The 15,802-nt window shown below is 36.8% G+C and overlaps 1 protein-coding gene across 1 annotated transcript in view; it reads left to right on the forward strand.

Annotated features, from left to right (window-relative positions):
* The first annotated feature begins 11,640 nt into the window (after positions 1-11,640).
* Positions 11,641-15,802, forward strand: part of LOC106129064 (microtubule-associated protein futsch) — a 156,344-nt gene continuing 152,182 nt past the window's right edge. The window contains exon 1 of the mRNA XM_060948651.1: positions 11,641-11,868. Coding sequence (XP_060804634.1) covers positions 11,712-11,868 — 157 coding nt within the window. The 5' untranslated portion in view covers positions 11,641-11,711. The remainder of the gene's footprint in view (positions 11,869-15,802) is intronic.

Here is a 15,802-nt window from a genome sequence, read left to right on the forward strand (position 1 = left end):
GATATAGACGTGACTATTTGTATGTATGTAACAAATAAACTTACTTTCGCTTTTAAATAGTAGTTGGGATTTGAATTCGATGAAGGAAACGTCCGATGAAAATGCAGTGTAGTTTGTTCCGCCGCTTCTTCACATGCGCTTTGGAAGAGGTACCTAGTTGTTGTAATTAGATTACACAATAAGTGATACCTTGTATCCAATTTTGAAAATAAATCTATTCTATTCTGTTGTCTCTTTCCAGCCCGCATGGGATATAGACGTGACTATTTGTATGTATGTAACAAAAAAAACTTACTTTCGCTTTTAAATTACTATTTAAAAGCGAAAGTAAGTTGGGATTTGAACTGAGATAAAAATCTAACAAACTTTTGCAAAACACCCATAATGCCCACAAGTTACGCTCACCGCTTACCATCAGGTCGTGTTGGCAACATTGCTAAAAATACGATGGACTCCTTACAGCGTAAAGGATAAAGACGTGATTATTGCGTAAATAACGGACGTTAAAAATCAGGGCTTGAAAATTGTTATTTATAGTCTTTCAAGACTGCTGTCTCTGTCTACCCAGCATGGTAGACGTGATTATATGAATGAATGAGCGAATGAATGAATGAGTGAATAAGTGAATGAACGAGTGAATGGATGGGTGAATGAATGAGTGATTGAATGAGTGAATGAATGAGTGAACGAATGAGTGAACAAATGAGTGAATGAATGAGTAAACGGATACACGAATGAGTGAATGAATGAGTGAATAAATGAATGAGTGAATGAAAACTGTTATAAAGTTAACTTTGATACGAGTAAAGGCCATTTCATGCTGAAATCCGCGACCCGTATAACATTTTCAATATCTCCGCTTATTGAGGTTTCAAAGCTATCCGTTATGAAAGTCCTGAGGCATAGGGTTGGCACATTGCTATATAAATGAAGCCTGCGAGCTTATCCCAACATTATATTTTAGTTTATTTGGAAAACATACACTCATAAAATCTCATTTAGTTACGTTAGTTCGCATAAGTGTAGCAAAATGCTTTAAAATGATTATTATCTTATATATAAAATTCTCGTGTCACAGTGTTCGTTCCCGTACTCCTCCGAAACGGTTTGACCGAAATTTTGTCAGCATATTGAGTAGGTCTGAGAATCGGCCAACTTATATTTGTCATACCCCTTAGTGATAATAGTTGTCCACCCTTAATATGTCTTTAACTAGAAATCATATAAAAATTATTTACATGGCAAATCAATGTTTGCCAGGACAGCTAGCTTGTTGAAAATAAATCTAAACTACTATTTTAAAGGATATTTTCCAAAGGGAACCGACCACAAAGCCGTGTTTACACTGGTGTCCGATCAATAAATCGCTTTAGTGTTGCTCGTTTATATTTCACGAGATCCCACCATTTGGGTCGGTAACGTAATAATTCTGACATTGTTGGCGGCGATGTAATCGAAGTTTTATTTCTAAATATGACCGTTTTATACGATTTATCAAGGGAATGTGCCGTGTGGTCCCGGTACTTAAGAATAGGACCTCTTCATCTTTTTCTCTTAATGGGAAAGGGATTAAGAGGTCCTATTGTTAAATTCTTAAAAGTCCTATCGTAAAATGTGACTAAGGGATAGGCTAATAAACTTAGAATTCTTCTTTTAGGCGATGGGCTGTCCACCTCATAGGCTCTGTCTACTCCGTACAGATCAAGATGTGATGATAAGTACAATTTTATACAAGCCCGTGACTTCTAAATACAGGATTAGGATTAGGCGTCTAGGGTTAATTCTGTCTAATCAAAGCCTAACAAGTGTAGAGTTATCAGTGTCAAGTGATCATTATACCCCTACTAAGGTGAAAGAAAAGATACATATAATCCCGTCTATATAGTGCCGTGTGGTTCCCGGCACCAATACAAAAAAAGAATAGGATCACTCCATCTCTTTCCCATGGATGTCGTAAAAGGCGACTAAGGGTGTAAACCTATCCCTTGGGACTAACTTGGGATTCTTTTTTTAGGCGATGGGCTAGCAACCTGTCAATATTTGGATCTCAATACTACCAATAAGCCAAATAGCTGAGCGTGGCCGATCAGTATTTCAAGACTGTTGGCTCTGTCTACCCCACAAGGAATATAGACGTGACCATATGTATGTATTCCTTGCGGGGTAGACAGATCCAACAATTTCGACAAGACTGATATGCGAAGTTCAACCGTTTGGCTTAATGATGTGACAGGTTGCTAACCTGTCGCCTACAAGAAGAATAGCAAGTTTATAAGCCTATCCCTTAGTCGCCTTTTAAGACATACATGGGAAAGAAATGGAGTGGTCCTATCGCTTTCCTATTAGTGCCGGGAACCACACGGCATAAGGGAAAAGATCACAAATTTATTTCTAGATTCCAACATACATATATCATAAATGCGAAAGTGAGTTTATCTGTTTGTTTGTTACCTCTTTTACTGAATAAATCTTCTTGAAATATCACGTAGGTATATATAATGAAGTAACAGCCTTTCCAAATAACTGTTGGCTCTGTCTTAGGTGGCTAGTCGCCACGGGTTAAAGACGTGATTAGTATATATCTATACTAATATTATAAAGCTGACGAGTTTGTTAGTTTGTTTGTTTGAACGCGCTAATCTCAGGAACTACTAGTTCGAATTGAAAAAATATTTTTGCCTTGAATAGACCATTTATCGAAGAAGGCTTTAGGCTATATTACATTACGCTGCTCATGCTAACATATATAGACTCGATTAATATGGAGACCCGATCCGATGTTTGTGAAATTAGGGTCATTTGAAACTAAATATCCAAATATTATTTACATTTATGTGGTTTCTCCTTAGATATACGAGACCCCGGGCTCTTCTTCTAGGATACGATGTACCTCTGTATTTTAATTATTTTGTCGTTATAGGTCATGAGAACCACCACGTGTATGATATTTGAGCCAAAAAGCCTTGACTATAGACAACTTGTGTATAAATAATTACATCGTTGTAATACGACATATTTTTGTAAAGATCGCAAATTAAGAATGAAAGAAAATATGTTTATTTGGTACATTAAAATAAACAGAAACATTAACCTGAAACTACTTTTGTACCATCAGGATTTGTCGTGGTAGGTATATACCATAACGCTGACCTTCCGTGGGCACCAACCTTAAAAAAATATTATATCTAATAAAATAAAAAATTAAAGTGAAGTATGGCTACTCTCTCGGTACATTTACTATTGCTAGTTCATTTTACAATAAAAAATATCACGTAAAAACTAAGAACTTGAAGCTTTTGAGTATCCAAAATATGACAATTTAATATAATAACTGACATAATCATGAAAGCATAACCCAAACTCAAATTTAGCTATGAAGTGGCCTTGAAGTTTGCTCTAGGGGTGCTAAAAGAGGATTTCAAGAAATTCTTACAGGAACGACAATTATCAAGATTTTTAGATTAGCGTGTCTGCGTAGGTACTCGTAAAAGAAAAAAAAAGAAATACCATCGGAAAAACGCTTGGGTTGTCCCTTAATGGATGCGAATAATTGAGACGATTTCGTCTCATTAGAATAAGGTTTTTTTAACGATTAAATCATCGATTATTAGGTACATCACTAATCATATGCAACATTACAAAACTAATGCATTCGTAAATGGAACGTGTTCAAAAATCAGCTGTTAAGGAAATCGCGTGCCGCCGCATTGCGACGGCGATCGATACTCGACCGCGGCGGCTCGCACGCACAGTGTATCCAACTCAGTACTCATTAGTAGGCAACTAAAATCTGCCGGGTTATAGCAACGTGGAAGCGTATTCGGAATTTGAATAACTTTTGAGTTTTGAATGTGGCACCACTGTCTTTGCTAATTTTGTATGCTGAGCTGAGCACAGGGATTTTAGTTTTGGAGTTTTGTCCTATGGATTAGTTTTTGGAGATTAAATCCTGTCAGATAAGATAGTTTTTGTATATCATTTCCATTTCTGGAAAATGCTTTTTTGTTTTCCATTATCTTTATGTACCGCGGCATGTAACAAAGATTGATATTATTATCCTATACTACATATTACTTGACTATTATTGTACTACTAGCTGCGCCCGCGACTTCGTCCGTGTGGAGTAGGGCCTCATTGAAGCACTCAAGGGTATAGACTTGATTATACGTACATATCTATAAAACTCCTTAGCAACTTAAATAATGGAAACATCATACAAAACGCAATCTTTTGTTCTTAGCACAGTTTTTGCGCCAAGGAAACTTACTACATCAACAACAACAATAAGATGTTGTTACATCTTGAACTTATAACTTCAGTTCTTGGCGGTGGTACAGTTTGTTCTGTTCAGGAAACATTATAAATTGTAGAAATAACATTATTAAGTGTAGAAATACGAGTGCTTATAACATAGCTACATATACGAGTGTTTATACATATATAATATGTCACGAATGTAATGTAATGTATGGTCACGTCTATATCCCTTGCGAGGTAGACAGATACAACAGTCTTGAAAAGACTGAATGGCCACGTTCAGCTATTTGGCTTAATTATAGAATTGAGATTCAAATAGTGACAGGTTGCCTAAAAAGAGTCCTAAGTTCGTAAGCCTATGCCTTAGTCGCCTCTTACGACATCCATGAGAAAGAGATGGAGTGGTCCTAATCTTTTTTTGTATTGGTGCTGTTCAAAAGGAATATGCCGGGATAAAATAAAATAACTACTTAAATTATAAACATATCGTGAGTACCTCTAATTCAAGACAATCATTGTGAGAAATAACAAAAGAAGATCACTAGTTTTCTTCAATTAAATATTTGCTTTTTTCTAAGCGGCCAGTGCGCTATACAATTTTAAACATTCTGCCGGTGCCAGGAACCACACGGTACTGCCGGTAACCACACGGCACACACGAGTGTTTTTTATGTATATATAGCATGTATGTTTAGTAAAATATGTTAAACGATATCTATGCACACGCCATACCGCTCCAATATTCATCTCTCCTCTCACGGGTCTACTGGTAGAGAATTCTATTGAAATAAGTATTACCTTTGTATAACAATTACTGTATTAAATTGTGCCCCTGTATATATATTTTTGTGTACATAAATAAATAAATAAATAGCAATGCGTGGTGTCTTTTATTTTGACTAAAGAAAAAATAATTATATAATTTTACATATTAATGAAGTAGTGCTGTTCCCCCGGCACCAGTAGAAAAAAGAATAGGTTATTCCATCTCTTTCCCACGGATGTCGTGAAAGACAACTTAGGGATAGACTTATAAACTTGGGATCCTTCTTGTAAGCGACGGGCTAGCAACCTGTCACTATTCGAATCTCAATTCTACTATCTACAGCTGAACGTGGCCTTTCGGTCTTTTCGAAACTGTTGGCTCTATATACCCCGCGAGGGATATAGACGTGGTAATATGTTGTATGTATGTATGATCTAAAGCACATCTACGAGTAATAATAAGTCTATCAAACGACTTGGGTTGTTTGTTAATGTAATATGAAAATAAGAATCAATTCGTTCGAAAAAAAAATGGTTTAGTATTTCTTGGGATATTCAGAATTATGTAAAAAAAAAAAGAAATAAGTAGATACGTCGGCGGAAAATCTAGTTCGTATATTGAGAATTCGATTTCCAGACTTTATCCACCCATTGGTCAAGTCATAGCGTGATCGTTAGCCATGAGCCTTGAACTATAGTGCAATACCTAGACTAGACCACTGCAATGCTAGAATATAACCACCTTATATGTTAACTTCATTAATTAGTACTAGCTGTGCGACTTCGTCCGCATGGAAAAGGTAGTTATTTTGGGTATCATTGAAGCCCTCAAGGATGAATAATTTTCTTTTTCATTATTTCTTTGCTCCTTATAGTTGCAGCGTGATGTTTTATAGCCTAAAGCCTTCTACAAACCGTTCTACAAACTCCTGCAGTGAACATTTCAGTTAATAGAATTACGTTATTGTACGTAGTAGTTTATTTTCTAGTCTTTTTTCAGTCTCGATCAAATTAAGAACGTCCTGGCAAGGGGTCAGGTCAAGAGTACCCGAAACCGACGAGCTGGCATGAAGAGCGTTATGAATGTGAATAATGCGAAGGAATGAGTATGCTGAGATAGTAGCAAGTGAAAGGATATAGTCTCTTCCTACCCATTCGGGAAAAAGGCGTGATTTAATCTATGTATAAATGTTTCTAGACCTAATGAATGAGAATCTTTCTGTCTACCCCTTAGTGATATAGACGTGATTATATGTATGTTTAGCTAAAGGAGAGCTGAAGATAACGTTTAACAATTCAAATAAACACAAACGCCACTTACCCTTAAAAAGTTTCCACGTTTTGCCATTAAGGTCAAACAAACATGCTATTTTTAGTTACAGTTACAGACACGCCATTATTTCAATATCGTAGGGCTTAGTTTTCGAACTTGTGTGAATTGAAGGAGATATTACATCACCTAATTTAAGTGGAACGATGTTAGGTCACTTAATTTTTTGTGGTATTTAGTGGTAAGTAGTGAAAGCGCCAAGTTAAATAAAAAAGCGCCAAGTTAAATAAAAAATATAGAATGCAGAGATCATGGCAAGTAGAAAGATGCAGTCTCTGCCTACCCCTTCGGGAAAAAGGCGTGATTTTATGTATGTATTATTTAATTTAAAAAATTACTTATTTTTATCATGATCCTGTCTCCGCAGCTTAAAAAAAATTATCGCTGTTCCGTGATCATCATCATCGTCTTTAAGAAGAAAACCAAGTGAATAAGCTCATGCCTTAGTTGCCTTTTACGAAATCCATGAAAAATTGATGTAGTGGTCGTATTATTTTTCCTTTTGGTGCCGTGAACCACACGGCACATTATTACTAGCTACTAGTCCCGGCATTCTTTTGCCATATTAATAATTTTTAGGTAATTTCTCGTTACAAAAAAAATGTTAAGGGTATGAAAAGTAGATGTTGGCCGATTTTCAGACCTACTCAATATGCTCACAAAATTTCATGAGAATCCATCAAGCCGTTTCGGAGGAGTAAGGGAACGAACATTGTGACACGAGAATTTAAATAATATAAGATAAAGGGTATTCTTTTTATATAATTAGGTACTCTAGGACTAAGAAATTTAACACCTGAAGCCTCCAGGGTTTAAAACGAGGAGGTGATGGATGATTTCCGCCATTCTTTTTAGGTCAAACCCACCTTGGAGTCAGTCCAACAGGCTTGGCTTAACGTTAGCAAAATTTATTCAACTCTTTTGTCCGAGACTTCATTCAGGTGCGAATTTCCAAAAAAACTTGTGCAATGGAACATGAACTTTGCCAACGTAGACAAGTAACTCTCAATTCGTCATGTAAATTATTACTTTAATACATACATACAATCACGTCTATATCCCTTGCGGAGTAGACAGCCAACAGTCTTGAAAATACTGATAGGCCACGTTCAGATTTTTGGCTTGATGATAATATTGAGATTCAAATAGTGACAGGTTGCTGCGCTATCGCCTGAAAGAAGAATCCCAAATTAATATGCCTATCCCTTAGTCGCATTTTACGATATCCATGGGAAAGAGATGAAGTGGCCCTGTTCTTTTTCTATTAGTACCGGGAACCACACAGATCACTTTAATACATCTATATATTCTGTATCACTACATAGTATAAAATAAAGTCACTATTTTAGTCTGTTTGTCTGTATGCTTAAATCTTTAAAATTACGCAACGGATTTTGATGCGATTTTATGTAACAGGTAGAGTGATTCAAGAGGAAGGTTTTTATGTATAATTTTTTCCGAATTTTGCACCCGTGCGAAGCCGGGGCGGGTCGCTAGTATAAACATAAAGAAGTGATGAGGTGACCTTGTTAATACGAGGCTCCATTTTATGAAGTTTAAAAATGTACCATGCAAACCCACAAGACCACAGGCGACTGTCCTCGCTTGATTACAGGTAACCTATACTATAGCCAACATTGCAAAAAATACGATGGACTCCTTACGGCATTTTTGAGTTTCATTTCTGATCATTTTGGATTGTGTGCCGTGTGGTTCCCGGCACCAATACGAAAAAGAATAGGACCACTCCATCTCTTTCCCATGGATGTCGTAAAAGGCGACTAAGGGATAGGCTTATAAAATTGCGATCCTTTTTTTAGGCGATGGGCTTGCAACCTGTCACTATTTGGATCTCAATTCCATCATTAAGCAGAGCAGCTGAATGTGGCCATTCAGTCTTTTCGGGACTATTGGCTCTGTCTACCCCGCAAGGGATATATACGTGACTATATGTATGTATGTATGTCATTTTGGATCTGTGCCAAGAAGGCTGGCGTTCTTTTATATATGTGAACAAAACTAGTTGGCTTTCGAAAAGGTTTTGTTGTACAAGTCTTTTTGTTAGGGACTTTTTTTTACTCGAAATCTCAAAAAGATTAAACTGAGTTGTGAGGCTGACTGAAAGCTAAGTATTGCATTAGCGATAAGAACTCATACATACATATAGTCATGTCTATATCCATTGCCGGGTAGACAGAGAAACAGACAGTCTTGAAAAGACTGACAGGCTTCGTTCAGATTTTTGGCTTAATGATAGAATTGAGATTCAAATAGTGACAGTTGCTAGCCCACCGCCTAAAAGAAAAATCCCAAGTTTATAGGCATATCCCTTAGTCGGCTTTTACGACATCCATGGGAAAGAGAAGGGAGTGGTCCTATTCTTTTTTTACTGGCGGGAACCAAACGGCTTAAGAACTCCTATGTAGTTATACCTATAATTGTACGAGCATAGGTACTCATATATTGGGTCTGCTGGAAGAGATTTCTTTTGAAATAAGCAGAACCTTTGTAATTTTGTTTCATTAATCAGTCTCGACGTTGTCTGTGTACATCAATTAGTAAATAAACAAATAATTTTTTACACCTTATCAAATTTCCTATTTAAAGACGGTTAATTCCTACCATTTTTATAACGTACCTAATAAAAATGGTTGACTGAACAAACCCTCTTTATCAAAGGTTTGTTCGCAGCCAAGCCTTCTTGGAACTGTTCCAAGTTGGATTGATCTGAACCAATCCATCACTTCACGTTTTTTAAACTATGTTTGAGTTTGTAGTAAGTCACGTTTTATACTTGATATTAAGCTATCTTTTACTAGCTTACCTTTTTAAGAACTAGTAGGCTCTTCATCTTAAAATAAATAGTACGACAGCGTTGAAGTTTATAAAAAAAGCCTAAACGCGAGCCAAAAGATCTATTCCATCTACATACATACATATAATCACGTCTATATCCCCTGCGGGATAGACAGAACCAATAGTCTTGAAAAGACTGATAGGCCACGTTCCGCTATTAAGCTTTAAGATAGAATTGAGATTCAAATAGTGACAGGTTGCTAGCCCATCGCCTAAAAAAGAATCCCAAGTTTGTAAGCCTATCCCTTAGTCGCCTTTTACGACATCCATGGGAAAGAGATGGAGCGGTCCTATTCTTTTTTTTATTGGTGCCGGGAACCACACGGCACAATTCTATCTATTTTAATAATAAGGAATTTCCCTTAATTTATACTTCACCGGCGACTATGAGATAAGATTATAAACTTGGGATTCTTCTCATAGGCGATGGGCTAGCAACCTGTCACTATTTGAATCTCAATTCTATTATTGAGCCATATAGCTGAACGTAGCCATTCAGTCTTTTCAAGACTGCCGGCTCTGTCTACCCCGCAAGAGATATAGACGTAATTATATGAATGAATATGATTCGAGGACGCCCGCGGCTCAGCCTGCGTTAAGCGAAATATTCCCGTTCCCGCGGGAATTTCGGGAAATCCTCTCTCTGTGCACCCTTAGACTACATAAAAAACCTACACGACAAATATCAAGTCTCTAGTCCTAGAGGTTTGGGCTGTGGGTTGATATGTCAGTCAGTCATTCACTTTCTTCTTTTATATATTTAGAAGACTATTCTCTTACAACTCAAACAATTTATTCAGTAATTTTATAAAAAAGATATATGTATACTTAGGCTATATTTTCCATTTGAAATTTGTTAAAAATATCCTAACTCTACACTTTCATGTCAGACCCGTGTCAGATTCATCCAAACATACATTGATCCATCCATCTTCCTTTCAAACTTTCAGGAAAATAATATAACGAAAAACATTTGTAAAAATTTTACTTGAAAAGTAACCTTGAAACTAGAAGAAGTACATTAAGAAAGAAAATGAAGTAAACCGTGTGGTTACCGGCTATTTTTAATAGATAACCATTCCATAACTTTTCCAAGGATGTCGTAAAAGGCGACTAAAGCAAATCTTGTAGGCGATACATACATACATATGGTCACGTCTATATCCCTTGTGGGGTAGACAGAGCGAACAGTCTTGAAAAGACTTGTAGGCCACGCTCAGCTATTTGGCTTAATGATAAAATTGAGATTCAAATAGTGACAGGTAGCTAGCCGATCGCCTAAAAAAAGAATCCCGAGTTTGTAAGCCTATCCCTTAGTAGCCTTTTACGACATCCATGGGAACGAGACGGACGGACTTTGTTTGACAAATAAATTGATTGAATGATAGAATTGAGATAGGCGAGATAGGTAGGCAATACAATCTCAATTCATTACCCCAGCCGAAGGTGGCCTTTCAGTCTGTTTAATTGTTGGCTCTGTTAACCCCGTGAGGGATGAAAACGTGAATATATATTTGTAGGACGTAGAAGAAAATGAGCATAGGTTGAAGTACTTCTAGTAATTTAAATAACACTATAATATGTCAGTTTTCATAAGGTTAATGATTGTGTAAACACTATTCTTCCATTATCTAGTTGTTATCAAAATTATCCTTTTGTAATATATTACAATGCTGAATTTGTTTAATCTATTCGTGTAAATCCCGGCATTTTAAGCTTAAGATATCACTCTATTTCTTTCCCACGGGTGTCGTAAAAGGTGACTAAGGGAAAGGCGTCTAAACTTTAGATTCTTCTTTAAGCCGATGCAATCTAATGGATTGAAGCATCGGAAATCACTCTCCTTTTCCAATGGGTGTCGTAAAAGGCAACTAAGGGAAATGCTTGTAAACTTTGGATTCTTCTTTTAGCCGATGCTACCTGTCACTATCTGAATCTCAATATACAGCAGAACTTGGATTTTCAGTCTTTTCAGGATTGTGAGCTCTCTCTACCCCGTAAGAGATTAAGAAGTGACTCTATGTTTGTATGTATTCTATTAACGAGAGAATCCATCACTTAACCAATATTAAAAAAAGAAAATTATGTATGTATGTATTAACGGGACGTCATGCCATTCCGGACAATAACGTTATCGATTGTGACAGCCGTGGCATTCTGCGAACAGCTGAGGTGCGAGGTTATCCAGCCGGGTTGTTTAGGCGCAATGCAGATCACGTGTGCTTTAGACAACCTACACCACCTTAAGTTCACGCCCTACGAATCCACTATCTCTTTTTGTCAATAACAATCTTAATGAGAAGGAAAGAGAAGGAGTTCTAGGGTTGGGAAAAGACGCCGGCGCGTCTGCGTGGCGCGCATCCCCGGTCGATCGTGGAGTGCGCGCGCTGCCCCGCTCTGCCGGCTTTGGGGAATCATTCCGCACCGAGCGCTCGCCGCGGACGGTCGCAACGTACGCTGAGCTAGGCGAACCGTCGGCAGTGCGCCGGCGCCGCCGATCGCGATGGACCACGACGAGGAGAGATCCTTGTCTTTGGGCACGGAAGTTTCGGCCTCCGTGCCGCCCCCGAGCCCGTTGACGGGTTGCTATTTGCTCGTTGTGATTGGTGAGCCGCACACTCATGCGCACAAGGAGATTATACTTCAGCGCCTCGTCAAAGGTGAGTGCAGCTTTCTATTGAAATTTTCGCGGACGGGCCACGCAAGTTCGTTCTTGTTATATTGTTGTAAGTTGAGAAAACAGAATCTTGCAAATAATGTCTAAAAATGTGTACAATGGCATATTTATCCCATAAAGAGATCATGTCTCAATCGGATTCGGAAACATGTAAAAGTATTAATTTTTTATTATTGTAATCACCTCTATATCCCTTGTGGGGTAGACAGAGCCGATAGTCTCGAAAAGACTGAAAAAAGAAAGAAAGGCCACGTTCAGCTGTTTAGCTTAATGATAGAATTGAGATTCAAATAATGACAGATCGCTAGCCAATCGCCTAAAAGAAGAATCCCAAGTTTATAACCCTATCCCTTAGTCGCCTTGTACGACATCCATGGTGGTCCAATTCTTTTTATTATTATTATTACGATTGTAACTTGTATTTATTGTAACGATTGGTTTTTCGCCGGCCGGCATCTGTTTTCCTATTACGTCATCCGTGACAGACGGGTAGAATAAGTTTTTTTGCCGTCGGCAACCGATTGTACCCAGTCAAGTGTTCACTGCACCTGTAAATGACATTGGATGAATGCTAATTCGCTAAATAATCAGCTGTTTCGTAATAATACGTTGAAGTCACATGAATGTTTCCCATTTTTGTTTAATCTCCGTAAGTTAAAAAGACTAAAAGAAAATAATAAAGCGGTCGTTTTAAGCAAATCTTTTTTTTTTTAGTTTTTTTTTTTAAATTAATGTTGAAACTTAGTATTTCGGGACTTATCTTCGATGAGCTTGCATAAATTGAGTTATGAATGTGGACGAAGCAAAAGAAGTATGCTGGGATCATGGCAAGTGAAAAGATGTAGTCTCTACCTATTATGAAAAAGATTTTGTAAAAAAAAAAAAGATAAAAATAAAAATGTTGTTCGCGTGTATCGCCTCCGCCAACGCCGGCTACTCTTCGTAAATTATAAGGATTATTACAATGACAATATTATCAATCACCTTATTACTACAATATTGTTTAAATATTTTTTTAATTTCATATTGTGTAACGCCATGCGCACGGGCAACTAAAAACTGCATTGATTGATCATGCGCAGTGCGCAGTAGGCATCATATAGCTACTTAAAGACAATCATGCCTAAAAATTATTCTCAAGTTATTCCTGTAATTATACTAAAAATCGCTGTAATTAATGATATTATGAAAACAATATAACCATAAAAATACTATTTAGTAACATTACAACAAGAAAATACGTCGTTATAATTTCTTTACAACTTAGTTGGCAATGTTAGTAAAAAATTGAACCAAATGTCAATGACTTTGACTTTGACAAAAAACTACGTTTCGAGGTCTTCAGTGTTTATGTTGAGCTTAAAAAAACAAATAATTGAATGATTGAATAGAAAATACGTACTGTTTCAACTTGCTTATAATATAAATAAGATTTTAATAAAATTATAGGCTCTCATGTTATTATATGCTTATGCATCTTTTAAGCATAGGTACATATGTTGCTGAACTCGAGTCATTTTGCAGAGGAAATGTGAAATAAACGAAAGAGTTAAATTAATTTCATGGTTAATTTGAAGTGATTAAATAAAATTATACTAACATTAAACACGAGGCTAGTCCGTCGCAAGAATTTTAAAAAATACATCTAAATAAAAGAAGAATCTCAACTTTATAATCCTATCCCTTAATTGCCTTTTACGACATCCATGGGAAACAGATGGAGTATTCCTATTCTTTCACACGGCTGTAACTGTTTATCAAAACATCCAATGACAGCCGTTCATACGGTCACAATGTCTTTTAAATATATTTCAGAAGATCAGCGCTCTTAAGTTATATCAATCAAAGATCTAAATGAGAATCACTACATAGTATAAAACAAAGTCGCTATTTTAGTCTGTTTGTCTGTATGCTTAAATCTTGACATATAGCAACGGATTTTGATGCGATTTTTTTGTAACAGGTAGAGTGATTCAAGAGGAAGGTTTTTATGTATAATAACATTTATAATTTTGCACCCGTGCGAAGCCGGGGCGGGTCGCTAGTTTTAAATAAAATCCTCTCAGAAGAGTCAACTGTGCCTCTAAAGACACATCAGTCACATTTGAGCCTCTTACATACAAGAAGATTAGCATTGAAATGGGTCTACAGTTTATTGAACCATCCATCTTATCCAAGACATTTATCCTATAATCTTGAGTAAGAGACTGGTCCATAGCACATGAGGATTACAATGAGAAGATCTAGCTTGAATTCATGTTTTTGTCTGCAAGTTATACATACATATAATCACGTCTTTATCCCATTGCGGGGTAGACAGAGCGAACAGTCTTGGAAATACTGACAGACCGCGTTCGGCTGTTTGGCATAATGATAGAAATGAGTTGGTAGCCCATCGCCTATAAAAAGTTTCCCAAGTTCATAAGGTTATCCTTTAGTCGCCTTTTGGAGTGGAGTGGTCCTATTCTCATTTATATTGGTGCCGGGAACCACAAGGCACAGGACTGGAAGTAATACCGGAAACAATACTTCATTCTAGCCATTTGTCTAAAAATAATAATCACGTGTGTCAAGACTTTCCATTTCAATTTCGATCCAATTTATCGTTTAAAGTGAAAGTAATATTTCAGATGGCGCGAAAACAAAGATTGTATTGTACACTAGCTGTGTCCGCGACTTCGTCCGCGTGGAATAGTGTAGTTCCTGAGATTAGCGCGTTCAGACAAACAAACAAACTCTTCAGCTTTATAATATTAGTATAGAAGGTGCGAAAACAAAGATTGTATTGTACATAGAATTGTATGGAGAAAAACTTCTCACAAGATTGCATCATTCAGGCCAGCTCGAAGAGCCTAGGTCTAGACTCAGAATAAACAGTCATTGTTTGAGCCAGGTTTTTATCTTGTTAACAACGAGGTCAATTTTTTTGTTTAGTTCGATTAAGCGCTTTTTATTGAAATAAAGCAGAATACACATAAGGTCGTGTATGCATTGTTATATAAAATAATATTAAAATTATGAGAACGAAAAGAGTGTTTTATCATGCGTATGAAAAGGTGCCGTGTGGTTCCCGGCACTTCAGAAGTCCATGTCTTTTCCATGACTGTCGTAAATGGCGACTAAGGGAAAGGCAAATAAATTTGGGAATTATTTGAGTCTCAGTTCCATCAGATCAAGATCGTGGCCTTACGGTCTTTTCAAGACTGTTGACTCTGTCTACCCCGCAAGGGGTGACTTTATGTTCGTATGTATGGAAGGAAAAAATGACAGATATCTTTATCTGCCATCGCACAACGGAAAGGACATCAAATTTATTATTTATTGGTTTAAATTTAAAAAAAAAATTAATTTACTTATGTCAATTGCTTTCTTTATGTCAATTATTTTTTTTTATCTATTAGTCAACTTGGAGCGAAAACACAATTTTTGTATGTATGCATGTTGGTAACGCGATAACTTTCAAACAGTTGGTCTGATTGTGATGAAAAAATAATATGTAGCATCTGTCAATAGAATTATCAAGTTCACCATGAGGCATCACAATCAGTTAAGTAATACATACATACATACATATAATCACGTCTATATCCCTTGCGGGGTAGACAGAGCCAACAATCTTGTAAAGACTGATAGGCCACGTTCAGCTATTTGGCTTTAAGATATAATTGAGATTCAAATAGTGACAGGTTGCTAGCCCATCGCCTAAAAAAGAATCCCAAGTATGTAAGCCTATCCCTTAGTCGCCTTTTACGACATCCATGGGAAAATGATGGAGTGGTCCCATTCTTTTTGTATTGGTGCCGGGAACCACACGGCACTTCAATCAATCATTCAATCAGTTAAGTAATTTTCGAGACATTCACAATTTTGTAAAAAAAAAAATTTCGCGAGGTCTAAGTTCGCGGCGAACAACAAGT

The sequence above is a fragment of the Amyelois transitella genome, chromosome 16 (assembly GCF_032362555.1).
Source record: "Amyelois transitella isolate CPQ chromosome 16, ilAmyTran1.1, whole genome shotgun sequence".
Taxonomy (NCBI): Eukaryota; Metazoa; Arthropoda; class Insecta; order Lepidoptera; family Pyralidae; genus Amyelois; species Amyelois transitella.